Source organism: Phalacrocorax carbo, chromosome 3 (genome assembly GCF_963921805.1).
Source record: "Phalacrocorax carbo chromosome 3, bPhaCar2.1, whole genome shotgun sequence".
Lineage (NCBI taxonomy): Eukaryota > Metazoa > Chordata > Aves > Suliformes > Phalacrocoracidae > Phalacrocorax > Phalacrocorax carbo.
Window position 1 is genome coordinate 46,024,288 of NC_087515.1, and position 14,939 is coordinate 46,039,226.

The window sequence follows — 14,939 nt, forward strand, 5'->3', positions numbered from 1 at the left end:
CACACGCGCCCCCCCCCCGCACACACGCGCACACACGCGCCCCCCTCGCACCCCCCTCGCACGCACGCGCCCCCCTCGCGCCCCCCCCGCACACGCACGCACGCGCCCCCCCCACACGCACACACGCGCCCCTCCCTCCCACACACGCGCACACGCACCCCCCTCCCACACACACACGCACCCCCCTCCCACACACACACACACACCCACACACACCCCCCACACCACCCCCCCACACCCTTCTCTCCCCTGCCCTACAAGCCCTGCATTTGGCCATTCCCGTTGTTTTTTCAGATGCGAATGAATGTGAGGGCAAACCCTGTGTCAATGCCAACTCCTGCAGGAACCTGATCGGCAGCTACTATTGTGACTGCATTACCGGCTGGTCTGGCCAAAATTGTGATATAAGTAAGTGTCTCTATCCCTGGGTTTATTAAAGGCCAGTTGTGTGTGTATGTATCTATGTACGCCACTGAGTTCTAAGCTCAGACTTAAACATCAGGCAGAGTCCTGGTGGCTGATGTTTTTAGAAAGGGAGTAGTTGATGGGGAATGAAAATACACAAATTTATCAAACTCATTAGTCCATAACATAGCTATATTCTGATAAAGTAGCTAAAACAATGCTGTGAAGTTTCACAGCCTCTAGTAGAAGAATTGTGAAAGTTTCCCGCCCATTATAATAACCTTATCTCAAGGAAGGCATGCAGGAAACTTGACAAAAGGATTATCTAGCTGCAGTTTTAGAGAGACTTGAACTCTGTATCTTGTGTAAATATATTTTTGCCTTCTAACCACGCTAATTTTATTGCAGATATTAATGACTGTCGTGGACAATGTCAGAATGGAGGATCCTGTTGGGTGAGCCATTCTTGTTTTATTTTGGTTTCCCTGAGACTTGCAACAGTAACTAAAACATTTGAATCTAAACACAAATAATGTGGAAGATAACAATTAGCTGGTATGAATTTTCATTTATTTGAGCTGGAGGGAGGGCCTATGTCATGCTACAGCATGCCTGGGTATGTGTGTAGGGGAAGGGGAAAGGGGGAAAATATAACTGCAATAAATTACTCATTTTCACTGCCAGTATCACCCGTGAACGGGCTGGTGGTTGTGCAAAATACCTACTATAAATGTAGATACTCTACTTCAAAATGTGGATTAATGTATCCTGCCTGAAAATTAAGAACATAATCCAGTACTGGCATGTGTTTGTGTGTGCGTTTATTTTTTCCCCCCTTAATATTCTTGTCTTGTTTGGACATAGTGAGAGGATTTTTTTTTCCACTTGTGTGGGTTTTTTGGTTGTTTTTTTTGTTTGTTTTATTTTTTTCTTTATAAGAGTATGCCAAAAGAGAGTAAAAAACCCTTACCTCTGAACTTTCTCGTTCCTTCCCAGGACTTGGTTAATGGTTATCGGTGTATCTGTTCACCTGGCTATGCAGGAGATCACTGTGAGAAAGACATCAATGAATGTGCAAGTAACCCTTGCATGAATGGGGGTCATTGCCAGGATGAAATCAATGGATTCCAATGTCTGTGTCCCGCTGGTTTCTCAGGAAACCTCTGTCAGGTAAGAAGCATGGGTGAAAGGCAGGCCCTCACGCAGTGGTGTTTCTGCCAGCGCTTGGGCTCTGTACGGTGAATGCCTTGCATCCAGTGAACCATCCTACAAAGTTGTACTTGATATCGCTGTCAGTCTGCCAAGGAAAGTGCTTGATTAATATATATTGGGGAGGGAGAAGAGGGGCAACAGAAAACCCTCATGGGCTGCTGAGGATTCTTTTCATTAAACACACTGCAAGTGTTTGCATGTCAGGTTTTGTTGGGCCCTAACTATTAACTTTCATTGGCTGTTTAACAGCAAGAGTGCTGTCTGCTGAAATAGTTGCGAGTCTAGCTAAGCTCTTCATTATGAACAATTCATTGAGATAGTGGATAAAAAGGTCAGATTCTGCAACGTCTGCCTATCATAGTGAGGGAAAGCTGCCACAAAACTTCTGTTTCACTCAGTGTTCCCCATCTTTTTTTTTTTCCTTTTTATTTCCCTTTCCTCTCTCTGCACTTCTTATAGCTGGACATAGATTATTGTGAGCCAAATCCTTGCCAGAACGGTGCCCAGTGCTTCAATCTTGCTATGGACTATTTCTGTAACTGCCCTGAAGATTATGAAGGGAAGAACTGCTCCCACCTGAAAGATCACTGTCGCACGACTCCTTGTGAAGGTTTGTGTTGCCTTGCAGGTGAACGGGGATGACTGGCAATAGTTTCTGTCCCTCCCCTGGCTGAAGCCACAATGCAGCTCCAATGACATAATCGGTGGAGTAGCTCTTGTATAAAGAGGCTGAATTTTGCCCTGTGCCTTATGCCTCTATTTGTATGAGAAGATGAGTACTGTTTGTGAATATTAGCTGTTGGGAAGGCAGTGTTACATCAATGTGAACAGAAAACACATGTAGCAAATAGCCTGCTTCACTGAATTTATTCCAGGCCATGGACATGGTCCAGCAATCTTTAGATAAGATGTTGTCATTTTATGCGCAAACACTTGGTACGGTCCTTTTATTTTAAAGCAGCAAGCAGAGTTGGCACTGTTAGCTTTACAGTTGAACCCAGTGATCTTAAAGGTCTTTTCCAACCTAAGTGATTCTGAGATATGTTTCTTTTAAACATCCATCGCTGGAAATGAAAATATCACTCTTAGCTTAAGAGATCAGCTAGAATGGGCATTCCTCATGCAGTCTCTGCTTTTTCAACAGTAATTGACAGCTGTACCGTGGCAGTAGCTTCTAACAGCACACCAGAAGGGGTTCGTTATATTTCTTCAAATGTCTGTGGTCCTCATGGAAAATGCAAAAGTCAAGCAGGTGGAAAATTCACCTGTGAATGCAACAAAGGATTCACTGGCACCTACTGTCACGAGAGTAAGAGCTAAAAAGATAATGTTTTACCCTCCCCTACTCTTTTTGGAAAAAGATTCCATCCTTTCCTCCCAGACTGCTTTAAGGTTTCTTTCTTGTAACACAGTCTTGGAACTGCTTTAAGTTTTCATATCCCACTTGGGTGAGGCAGACTGGAATTTGCTAGGCCTTGGGGAAAGTTCACAGTAATGAACCTTCTGGCCTTGAATTGTATGGTTTTTAAAATCCTTATGCATACGAGGTCTGAGGTAGTTAACAGTGGGGTTTAACATGGAGTTTAAGGGCTCCTAATTTTTTGTTTTAATAGTAATTGTTTAGTGACAGCCTCATTACTTTGTGCACTGTTTTTCAGCTATTTCTCATCTTGCTTATAAACCTTCCTCTCAAAAGGGGCTTAGTAATGGAAGTAGCATCAAATCATCTGCAATAAGATGGTGACTTCTGATTTTTTTTTTTTCTTCCCCTCTTCTCCAAACCGTCGCAGATATTAATGACTGCGAGAGCAACCCCTGTAAAAATGGTGGCACTTGTATCGATGGCATCAACTCCTACAAATGTATTTGTAGCGATGGATGGGAAGGAACTTACTGTGAAACAAGTAAGTGGTGAACCGTTCTTCAGCATGCAGAAAGATCTCGTGGAAAAACATCAGGAAGGAATGGCTAGTACTGTCTTTAAGTCGATAGTGACCAATACCAGTTCAACACAAACTCTGCTTCAGAGGACAAGGTGTCCTCTGCTTTTTTCCACTGAGTCCCAGGCTTTTGTATCAGAGCTAAACCTGAGTTACGAAGCTGGACTGGGAGTAGAGGCTGGCTCTCCCACTGTTCAGTTTTCTGCTTTACCCTTTGGATAATTTTCTGTAAGGAACCCTTTGCATTCATATGCACCATTTTGGGAATGGCACACCTGCATATCACACCTGTATTTTGTCAGGCTCGGGAACAGAAGAGGAGTGAGTGCTTGGCTCCTATCCTCTGACTGATAAGATAGTTTATATAATAGGCATTTTCAGTTCTCGTTTACTGAAATGAGATGACAAACAAAATGAAAACAAACTGGAGGAACATGGTGGAATAGTCTTCATCTCTGTGACAGTGCTTAAAGCTTTAAAATACTGCCGTAACTGTTTAATCCGTGATTGAAACCCAGGCCAAAATTAGGGATGGGACATGTACCTTTCAAGCATTAAGTGCTGATCAACTCTGTAAACATTGCTGAGCTTGTCTTCTTTCCTTAACATATCTAGATATTAACGACTGCAGTAAAAACCCTTGCCACAATGGAGGAACTTGCCGAGACTTGGTCAACGACTTTTTCTGTGAATGTAAAAATGGGTGGAAAGGAAAAACTTGCCACTCCCGTAAGTTCAGCATTTCCAAAACGTAACAGGCGTGCTCTCTTAGGCTTCTTAAACTCATTGCATCGCATTAAGAAAGCGCTGGTATTAAGGATTGGTTGGGTTCCTCACAGGTGACAGCCAGTGCGATGAGGCAACATGCAACAATGGAGGAACATGTTATGACGAGGGGGACACTTTCAAGTGCATGTGTCCTGCAGGATGGGAAGGAGCCACTTGTAATATAGGTAAATACCCTGCACAATTACCAGGAAGCAGATGCAGCACTGAATCGGTGACCTCATTTTTTCCTCTTGGCTCATTTTGACAGCTTTTTTAACAACTTTGTGGCAACTCTTGTTTCTGTTGCAGCAAGGAACAGCAGTTGCCTGCCAAACCCCTGTCACAACGGTGGTACCTGTGTAGTCAGCGGGGATTCTTTTACTTGTGTCTGCAAGGAGGGCTGGGAAGGACCCACGTGTACTCAGAGTAAGTAGTCTCTGCTTGAACTCTGTAAGAGTGTTGTGTGATGAGAACATTAGCTCATCCTGTCGCCCTTGGAGTCAAGATTGAAACCAGAAGGAAAAGCTTGTTTGCTGAAGGCTTTAGCATCACCTGAATCTTTGTTTTTAATGACTTTATGTGATAGAGCATTGACCTGGGCGTGAGAAAGTTGCAAATGAGCTAAGTGGAGACAGATGTTGTCTTGTTTTCTCCTGCATTCTTTTTCTACGAGCAGCTAGCTCTGCTTCCACATTTCCAGCCCTCCCCCCCTGCATCCCCCTAATTAGAGTCTTTACAATCTCTTCCTGTGTACATGTGTTCCGCAATGTTAGTTAACAAATTTTGTGGAAGAAGCCTGGAATCAATTTAGTAGAGAATTTCAGCATATTTTTGTTACAGTTGAGCTAAGTGTAACTTGGGCATTAGGGGAAGTTTGATCATTCTTTACTGACAGTAGAGTTGTATTAGCCAAAGTCTGCATATTAAAGTTGTCTGTCTTTGCTTTGCAGACACAAATGACTGCAGTCCACACCCTTGGTAAGTTTCATATGTTTATCTTTCATCCTTTGCTTTTTTTTGCTGCTTTAGAGTTCTAGATTCCTTTTATCTTGAGCATTTTTAAAATGTGTCAAACGTCTGTCTTTCATAGTTACAATAGCGGCACTTGTGTGGATGGAGACAATTGGTACCGCTGTGAATGTGCTCCAGGCTTCGCAGGGCCTGACTGCCGGATCAGTAAGTGTTTCAGTGGCACCCACCCTTGATTTTTATTTTTTTTCCCCCCCTCTCTCACAACACGATTCAAGCAAGACAAACATCTGAGTTAAGTGGTAGATCAGATTAATGATAGATGTCCTGTGTCTTCTGTATCCATACCCAGGTCTGTAGCAGACAGGGAGGGCAGGAATTGCACTGAAAATCAATCAAACCTTGAAGTCCATTCAGCCAGAGCTGAAACCCCTTGGTTCAGCTGAGTGGGCAAAATGCCCTTCATGATAGCCTTCCCAGTTGGTGCAGGCTTCTGCCCAAGATAAAAACGTACCAGCCAAAAACCTTGTCAATTAATAATCCACCTACAAGCCCTGAGGTGATGTGTGCACTTCCCTGTAATTTAATAATAATTATAGGTAGGAGGACACTAACACTTTTTTTTAATAACAGCCACAGAAAGAGAAGGTTCATAGTAGCAATACGACTGGAAAGGGGCTTAACGTTGTCATCAGTTGAAGAATCTAGTAGGGGGACAAAACTGGAGTGTGTCAAAGGAGAGCAAGTGTGTTTCTGTGAGAAGGAATGTGTCCTTGCCCTTGAAAAGCTTAAGGAGCCATAGGGGTCAGGCTTTGATCTTTGTTAGTGCCACACAGCAGAAGCTTCAAAAACTTGCTCTGAGATTACACTGGTGCTACTAATAAGAACCTATCTCTGGGTAGACCCTAGAAAATTAACATAAAGCTACCATAGGCAAATCTCTCATGTTTTTTTCTTTCTGACAAAATGGGAAGATACTATTGAGTAACTTTTTCATTTCCTCTCCTTCCCATCCTAGACATCAATGAATGCCAGTCATCACCCTGTGCTTTTGGAGCCACGTGTGTAGATGAAATTAACGGCTACCGTTGCATTTGCCCACCAGGTCGTAGTGGTCCAGGATGCCAAGAAGGTATTCCCGATATCACAGCTGGTCATAGTACTTGTAGCAAGACCTGTGTAATTGCATGGTAACAGGCTGGTGGTTGTGTGGGGCTTTTTTGGGGGGTGCTATTTGTTCTTGTTGTAAAGCAAGTCTCTTATTGAAGAAGCAGTTATCACTAAGTGTAGATGAGCTTAGGAAAGGGTTTGGTTTGTTTTTTTTTTTTCACTCTTTTCCTGTTTCAAGTTTATAATTCTGTTCAATCTCTCTTCAGTTACAGGAAGGCCGTGCATTACCAGTGTTCGAGTAATGCCAGATGGGGCTAAGTGGGATGATGACTGTAATACCTGTCAGTGTTTGAATGGAAAAGTCACCTGTTCCAAGGTATAGCTGCGCTGTGTTTTGGGTTACAGAGTCTTCTGTCCGGTAACTGGCAGTTACTTACCAGTATTTATCATCTTCTAGGTTTGGTGTGGTCCTCGACCTTGTGTCATACATGCCAAAGGTCATAACGAATGCCCAGCTGGGCATGCTTGTGTTCCTGTCAAAGATGACCACTGTTTCACTCACCCTTGTGCTGCGGTGGGTGAATGTTGGCCTTCGAACCAACAGCCAGTGAAGACCAAATGCAGTTCTGATTCTTACTACCAAGACAACTGTGCCAACATCACCTTTACCTTTAACAAAGAAATGATGGCACCAGTAAGTAGCAGAACATGGCTCAGCCTGCTGTGGCACACGCGCATGTGCTTCCCAGAGTGTCAAACAACTTTTTTGACTGGTAAAAGTACAATAAAAGCTGATGCTCCCTTATTATAAAAGAAAACTGAAGGTATAGAAGGATTAATAGACTTCTACCCCAAATGCTTTTGTGTCCAGAGGAGAACGAAAGCTGATTTGGAGGGAATTCCATCTCCTCTTCCCCTGAGAGCTCTTATTTCAGGGCAAAAAAAAATATTTTCTCATATCTGTGTGCTTGTGTGCATATATATTTATAAAAACACAACACGTTTTTTGTATCTTCCAGGGACTCACCACAGAGCACATTTGCAGTGAACTGAGGAATCTGAATATTCTGAAGAATGTTTCTGTTGAATATTCCATCTATATTACCTGTGAGCCTTCACACTTGGCAAATAATGAAATACATGTAGCTATTGTAAGTATTCCTGGAATATTTTTAAATGTCTTAGTAGTTAATTGCTTGGATATGAGTGTAATGTGGATTTCATAAAAGTCATCACTCCTGGCTCTATCAGCACTTCTTGTGGATTAGTTTCCACCCCAATTCCCTTTACAAATAGGGAAGAAATCCTGGTTGCGTTGCACGTCCATGCCTGAAAGCCTCCATCTGGTAGCAACTCTAATTGGGTGGTAAAACATTCTTCTGTTACACTCCCCTGAGCACTGCTTTTGGGTTTGTCTGGGGTTTGGTTTTTTTTGTTGTCTTTTTAAAGACAGGGACAGAAATTCTGCGTTGTTATAGTTTCTGCCCATAGGTGGGCTTTTTGCTTGTTCCTGCTTTTTTTTTTAAGTATTAAAGTACTGAGAGCCTTAACTGATTGTGAAAGTTTATAAATAGCAGATTCCCCATGCATCTGATCTGGTGTTTGGCATTAGTGGTATGATTTTTTTTTTTCTGCAGTCTGCAGAAGATACAGGGGAAGATGAAAACCCAGTCAAAGACATCACAGATAAGATTATTGAACTTGTCAGTAAGCGCGATGGTAACAACACACTAATTGCTGCAGTTGCAGAAGTCAGAGTACAACGGCGACCAGTTAAAAACAAAACAGGTAAGCTTTCCTTGTCCCTGAAAACTCGTATGCCTGCCGTGACAACAACAGCCTTTCACAGCAGGTGAAGCTTTCCTCGTTTTTGAGATATGCAGCAAGTCTCAATCTCTGCCTCTTGGCTCTGTTAACTGGGAACACCAGGAGGCTTTGCACCAGGATCTTAATACTTAAAAAAAAAAAGCTAAAAAGTTCTGAAAACGCTCTAAACCAGCGGCCTAACCTGTTACCAGGGCTGCTACTCTTGAGCCCTCTTCACGGAGAAATAAGGAAGAAGCAAGCCTGTGCAGTCATGCCGCCTGGCTCTGGATCTCCCATGTACATACCTGGTAATGCCACTGTCCTTATGTTACTATCTGGGCCCCAGTCAAAAAATAAGGCTGAAGAACTGGGACTTTGCTTTGTAGAAAGCCTGTGTGGAAAGCTTGGTTTATGGCGGGGTTAACTGGTCTCATCTCTCTTCCAGATTTCTTGGTGCCACTACTGAGCTCGGTCCTAACAGTAGCCTGGATCTGTTGCCTGGTAACTGTGTTTTACTGGTGCATCCGAAAGCGCAGAAAGCAGAGCACCCATACCCACACGGCCTCAGATGATAACACTACCAACAACGTAAGGGAACAGCTGAATCAGATAAAAAACCCTATTGAGAAACACGGAGCAAACACTGTCCCAATTAAAGACTACGAAAACAAAAACTCTAAAATCGCCAAAATAAGGACGCACAATTCAGAAGTGGAGGAAGATGACATGGACAAACACCAGCAGAAGGCCCGATTTACCAAGCAGCCAGCGTACACTTTGGTAGACAGAGATGAAAAGCCCCCCAACAGCACACCTACAAAACACCCGAACTGGACAAATAAACAGGACAACAGAGACTTGGAAAGCGCACAAAGCCTAAATCGAATGGAGTACATCGTATAGCAGACAGTGGGGTGCTGCCGTGCAGGGCCTTGAAATATTGATAGAAAGGCACTCGAGCTTGTAGTTCTTAAACTGTTGTGTAATATTTGAGTCTAAGGCTATTATTTACTTAGAATCCCTGTGTTAATTTAAGTTTTGACAAGCTGGCTTACACTGGCAATGGTAGTTGCTGTGGTTGGCTGGAATACCAAGTGCTGCATTTCACATCTATGCAAAACTAGTCAAAAGTGCCCTCCTGTAAATTCAGCTGTAGCTGACACATCATGGAAATGTTTCCCAAAGTATTACGTAGCCGCCTTCCTCCTCCATAGTGTTAATTTTGTTCTTTTTCTGCCAGATGTCCCGATTTATACAGTTTCTTTAGAATAATACATTTTATTTATATTTATTGAATTTGAGTTTTTTGTATATTGGTTTTATGGTGACGTACAACTAGTTCTGTATTTGAAAGTGCCTTTGCAGCTCAGAACCACAGCAACGATCAAAAATAAGTTTATTATTTATTTTTTTATTGTATTTTTGTTGGGGGTGGGTGGGGGGAACTTGTCAGTGGTTGCTGATAAATGAAGAATTTAAAGAGGAAAACATGTCAAAAATAGAAGTTTGTATAGATATGTAAATAATTCTTTTTTATTAATCACTGTGTATATTTGATTTATTAACTTAATAATCAAGAGCCTTAAAATATCATTCCTTTTTATTTATATGTATGTGATTAGAGTTGAAGGTTTCTGATAGCATTGTAAGCTTGTGGCTTCTCTATTTTGAATTTGTTTTCTTGTTACATGTTGCCTATATGCCAAAACTAAGGTCTTCTAAAATAGTTTATTTTTAATAGGACAGGCTTTTGGGCCTCAATGCTGGTTTCTGTACAAATGTCAAATGTTTGAACCACCTTCCATAGTATCACTTTAAGACTATTTGTAAGTACTGACTGAGGCAGTTTATATAATTAGACTAGACTATTTTTTTTTTCCGCTGCTTTAGACTTGAAAAACGAGTGACAGGCAGATAATCTGCTAAGAAGCAGTTTAAGGGAACAAAACTGAGCTATTACTTTATGTAGATGAAATGTGAGTGGTTGCATGTAATTAAAATATCAAATTAGCGTGTGAAGTTGGAAACACAGCAATCTTATTTTGTAAATTGATTTTTTTTCTCACCATGAATATCTACCACTTGTAGATTTGACTTTTTTTGTAATCTACTGCATTTAGGGAGTATTCTTCTAATAAGCTAGTTGCTGAATACTTGAACAGTAGAATGTCCAGTAAGATCACTGTGTAGGTTTTACTATAGATTACACTGCCCGCCTTAACAAGTGAGGAAATCAAAGTGCTATTATGATGTTTAAGATCAAAAGGCTTATAAACATAGTCATCTCAGTGGTTAACCATTGAGATCATGAAGATACCTTGTATTGTGATATTAGTGTTATATGAAAAATGCATCTTTGATGTGTTGTTCCTGGCAATAAATCTTAAAAAGTAATATTTATTAAATTTTTTGTATGAAAACATAAAAGAGCGTGGAGATTATTGAGCTTAAAGCCACTCCCCACTAGCCAGTTCTGCAAAACCAGGGCCCAGTTTAGGTTTCCAAGACCTGCTGCTGATCTTGGTGGAGTCAGACTGGTGCTTGATGCTTCCACATTTCCCTCTGGCTCTCGATCAAATTGAAGGGGTTTGAAAGCAGCATGCCCCTCAGTCTTGGTGGCTCCTGGCTAGTGTACCTCCCTTCTAAGAGGATGATGATGTGACTGGCATTGTGCAATGAGTTTGTTTTGCACGGGCCAATGAGCTGCCACCAGATAGCAACCCCATTGAAGTAGCTAGGCGAGATCCAAACTGCTGACTTGGATGGGAAAAGGATCCACAGATTACACTGATTTCTTATAGACAAAAAGTGCTTTGGGAAGCATAAAATAAACTCTTAGAATATTCAGCACAATGGCTTTTCATGCTTAACTAAACTAATGCAGCCCCTCCCAGCCAGAAGGCATGTGTGTGGAAGTCATGGTTAGCTGTCTGACAGTCTGATTTCAGCACGCTTTCCTGATGAAGGTGCTATGTTGTTTGGTTAAGGTGTTGGTACAAATCTGGAGGAACACTTGTGTGTAACAATCGCAAGTGAAAAATAATAGTATAAGATGGGCTGCTGCTTGTACTTCAGCTTAAACCAGCCCATTGCAAGGTTAGGCCTTTTTATCCACAATTTGGTTGTAGTAAATATGGATATTTGATACCGAGGTTGCTGTGATATGAATACAATGATGACTTTAAAAAAACCTGGTAATGAGACACACTCTGTCCTGTACCTTCTTTATAGCTATCCAAAAAAATGGGTATAATCCATTTAGTGTTATGTTTTATTTCAAACTCACTTTAAAGGAGATGTCTAACCTGTCCTACACTACCATGATGGGGGGATTGCTCTTATTCCTCACGCTTACACACCATGTAGCTTAAGTACCCGAGAATCATCAGTTTGGTGCCTGCTGAGTGGGAAGCCAACAAGATTAGCTTCATCTGACCACTTCAATAATTCCTCACCAAACAAATCCCATGAGTATTTATTTCCCTTTGTTCCCTGACTTCTACAATCTGCAATAAAGCAAACACATCATGTCTAAACAAGCCCCTTAAAGATAATAGAATCTTCCACGTGCCTCAGAAGCAGAGAGTGAGGCTCTTAACTGAATGCTTTTCTGTACTTTTAACATTGAATTAACCATCTTCCTGATGTCTGCTGTTAATTTTGGGGTCAAAATTGGGGATGCAGAAACCAACCACCTCTTCTGACTGAAACATTTATACCTGAATTTGGAGGAAAAAATCTGAGTCTGCCTTCTACAAGCACAATTTAAAAAAAAAAAAGGTGGCTTTTGCTAGTCCTGGGAACATCTACTTGACAGGCTGCTTTGAAGTCTACCGAAGCAAATTCTAATTACAGACTTAATCATTTGATACAGTAACAAAGCTGTTTAGGTCTCTGAAGACTCATTGTAGAGCCAAACCTGGGTTCCTCAAGCTTCAAAACTTGCCAAAGCCTCAAGCACAGCATTCACTTCTTTCTTTCCAGCCACTCCTGCGCTACAAAGTATTGTATTGACCATGCAGCAGTTTTGTTACTGCAGACTTTCTCCATACACAACCTGCTTTTCCCCATATAACTCATTCCAGTGCTACCTCATAGCGTTATAAAATTAGAGCCACACGAGTTGTGCGGGGGGGGGGGGGAAAGAGAGTCCCTTGAAATGGCTATAATGATACTTTTGAATTATATCCTTGTATCTCAGTGGTAGCTTCAAAATACACGCGGTCAATTTAAACCAAAACCAGCCTGCCAAAGCCCAGAACCAGAACCAAGCTCTCAGTTGTCAGGAAAATAAATAGAAACATGAAGTTTCAGGCTTTCCCATTAGGCTACCAAGGCATATTTATCTTTGTGGAAATTATACTTTGCCAGTAAAATAGTTTACTACTCTGGGTAGATACATTCTGTTTAGTCAGAAGTTTCCCGCTGCTAGTGTGTTTGTTCTTAGGCTGCTTATTCATCTAAGAACTGAAAAGTGTGCGCTTCCTAAGCCACCATTTAAACATAACTTTAAAAATATACATAAACGACTCCCCTTAGCACCCTCAGCTTTGCTATACCTGCAGCTAATCGAGCCTGTTGACTCTCGGTTTGGTTCCAATCGAGCTGCACATAGCCACATCAAAGCTACCGCGCCTCTGCAGGGAAAGGGCCCATCTGACATCGAGGTAACCAGTGAAAAGGCACTGATCATGCACGTTACATCAGCCTTTACACCAATATATTCATGTCACTGGGGGAAAGACAGCCTTGGGAACAGCTATTTCTGCATTGCTAATAAAAGCAAGTGACAGCCAGCTAGCGTGTGTACACCCGAAGCCTAGCAAGCGAGTAACATAAACCAGGTTTGGGCCTAAACACAAGGGCCTAAACATCCTCAGAAACAGCACTTGTTCTTACACCAGCTGACATACCTGTACAGCAAGAGTTAATACTATTAATCAGCTCTCTGCCAACCTAGAAAATATACTAGGTTATGCTCTCCATTGCTCCTTGAAGACTGCACGATTCAGCTTCTTCTCTGCCAGCCCCCAACGTGGCCGCTCCAGCCATCAGGCTGATGTTAGCCTTGTCTCCTCAGCCATCGGGGCCTAGGTTGCTACCCCTGCCATCTGCATTGTTCCCTCTGGAACAAGTCACAAGGCAGAGGCTTCATGTTTTTATTAGTGGATGCAAAGATGAGAAGTTCTGACACAGAAAGTACCAAATTCCGCCTTTTTCTCCCCAGAAGATGGAAGTGATTGCATAAGCTCCTCCTTCCCCTCTAAACAGAGCAAGAATATTTAAGTATATTTAAGAAAAATTTTCAGCTTCCTCTTTTTTCAGTATTGACACCAGTGGCCATCACAATCATGGTTTACCAGTCACACAGAGTTTGCTTTTAAAGGTTAGTTATTTTTCCCAAAAGAGGGGAAAAACACTAAAAGAGCTGTGCAACAATTAATTCCAGCTTCTGGGCATGAGGAGGAAGAAAACGGTGCAGGTTCTGTACTGTGGGCCAGCCACCAGACAGAGGTTCAGCAGAGGGCTCACCTAGTGCCGGGGCAGCACTGGGGCAATGCAGTGTCAGACAGGGCACCAGGCTGGAGTTCTAGCCCAGATCTTCCAGTGGGCGCCTTCTCTGCGATGTGCAAATTGTTTCAACCAGTTTCTCTACAGGGTGGAGAAATAAACCTATATTCCTTTCATTCTAGCGCTATGAGATCATATTTATATTTAAAAGGGGCATGTTCATCTCTAGAATTATAGCTCAAGACACTTTCCTTTAAAGATCTGATGCAGAAATCAAAAAGACAATTATTCTGGCAGCAAATAAAGCAGTTAGGGAGCTAGATTACCAATTCCTACTACTGAGGCACTATATGTCTCAGCTATAACAAAGAATCTAACTTGGACAGAATGGGAGCAAACCACTGAAATTCTCATTCAGAAAAGGTGTATTGTCAGCTCTCACAGGAACCCATTCCCAGCTCTGGAATGATTGAAATGGATAGTAAAGGAGGTAGGACAGCAGAGGTTAATTCCCTGGACAATTTCCAGGTTACAGCTGACACACCCTGTGACACTACATCAATTTCAGAACTCTTACAATTTCTCAGCATAACCCAACACCAAAGAAACAAACAAAAAGTCCCCATCTATAAATGTCACCTTATTGCCACTGCGGAAGGGACAACATCACATGCTGCCAGGTTCCATTTTAATTATCGGGGTGGGGGGGAAGGTGAACAAGATGGGAGAACTGTGTTCAGAAATACCTGAACAAGTTGCTGAAAGAATTTGCAGTACAAGTTCCTTACCCAGCTTGCTTTACCTTGAAGAAGCTGCTTACCCTCAGTGCTGCCCCAACTGTCCAAATAAGCATATTCATATCCCTCCCAGGTTCAGCTGCAGAACGCTTTGGTATCTCTGTGGTGAAAGGCTCGATGTACTGCTATTCCCCCAGCCAACATCATCTCATTCACATAGGTCTTTGGGTGCTAGTTAATGCTTGTTAGAGAAGGAAAAAGCAGAAAGCAAAGAATTGAGGGGTGCCTTTTATTAAAGCTAATTTCTGAGGCCAACCCACACTTCCCGCTGCTGGCTCAAAGACTCTTGATACTATTAACTCTGTTTGATCAAGCCTGTGTTAGGGTGTTTTAATACAGTATGAAACCTTTTATCAGACACTGATAGAGGCAAGGAGATATACCTACTTATAATGCACAATCTGGGATAGTCCACATTTTA

The 14,939-nt window shown here is 42.1% G+C and overlaps 1 protein-coding gene across 1 annotated transcript in view; it reads left to right on the forward strand.

The window, feature by feature from the left end:
- JAG1 (jagged canonical Notch ligand 1) overlaps positions 1-11,467 on the forward strand; it is a 37,680-nt gene extending 26,213 nt beyond the window's left edge. Inside the window, exons 10-26 of the mRNA XM_064446779.1 lie at positions 295-408; positions 814-860; positions 1,402-1,575; positions 2,077-2,227; positions 2,762-2,926; positions 3,408-3,521; positions 4,173-4,286; positions 4,397-4,510; positions 4,635-4,751; positions 5,276-5,303; positions 5,416-5,501; positions 6,313-6,426; positions 6,671-6,780; positions 6,862-7,098; positions 7,424-7,555; positions 8,042-8,192; positions 8,656-11,467. Coding sequence (XP_064302849.1) covers positions 295-408; positions 814-860; positions 1,402-1,575; positions 2,077-2,227; positions 2,762-2,926; positions 3,408-3,521; positions 4,173-4,286; positions 4,397-4,510; positions 4,635-4,751; positions 5,276-5,303; positions 5,416-5,501; positions 6,313-6,426; positions 6,671-6,780; positions 6,862-7,098; positions 7,424-7,555; positions 8,042-8,192; positions 8,656-9,113 — 2,426 coding nt within the window. The 3' untranslated portion in view covers positions 9,114-11,467. The remainder of the gene's footprint in view (positions 1-294; positions 409-813; positions 861-1,401; positions 1,576-2,076; positions 2,228-2,761; positions 2,927-3,407; positions 3,522-4,172; positions 4,287-4,396; positions 4,511-4,634; positions 4,752-5,275; positions 5,304-5,415; positions 5,502-6,312; positions 6,427-6,670; positions 6,781-6,861; positions 7,099-7,423; positions 7,556-8,041; positions 8,193-8,655) is intronic.
- Positions 11,468-14,939: the final 3,472 nt, after the last annotated feature.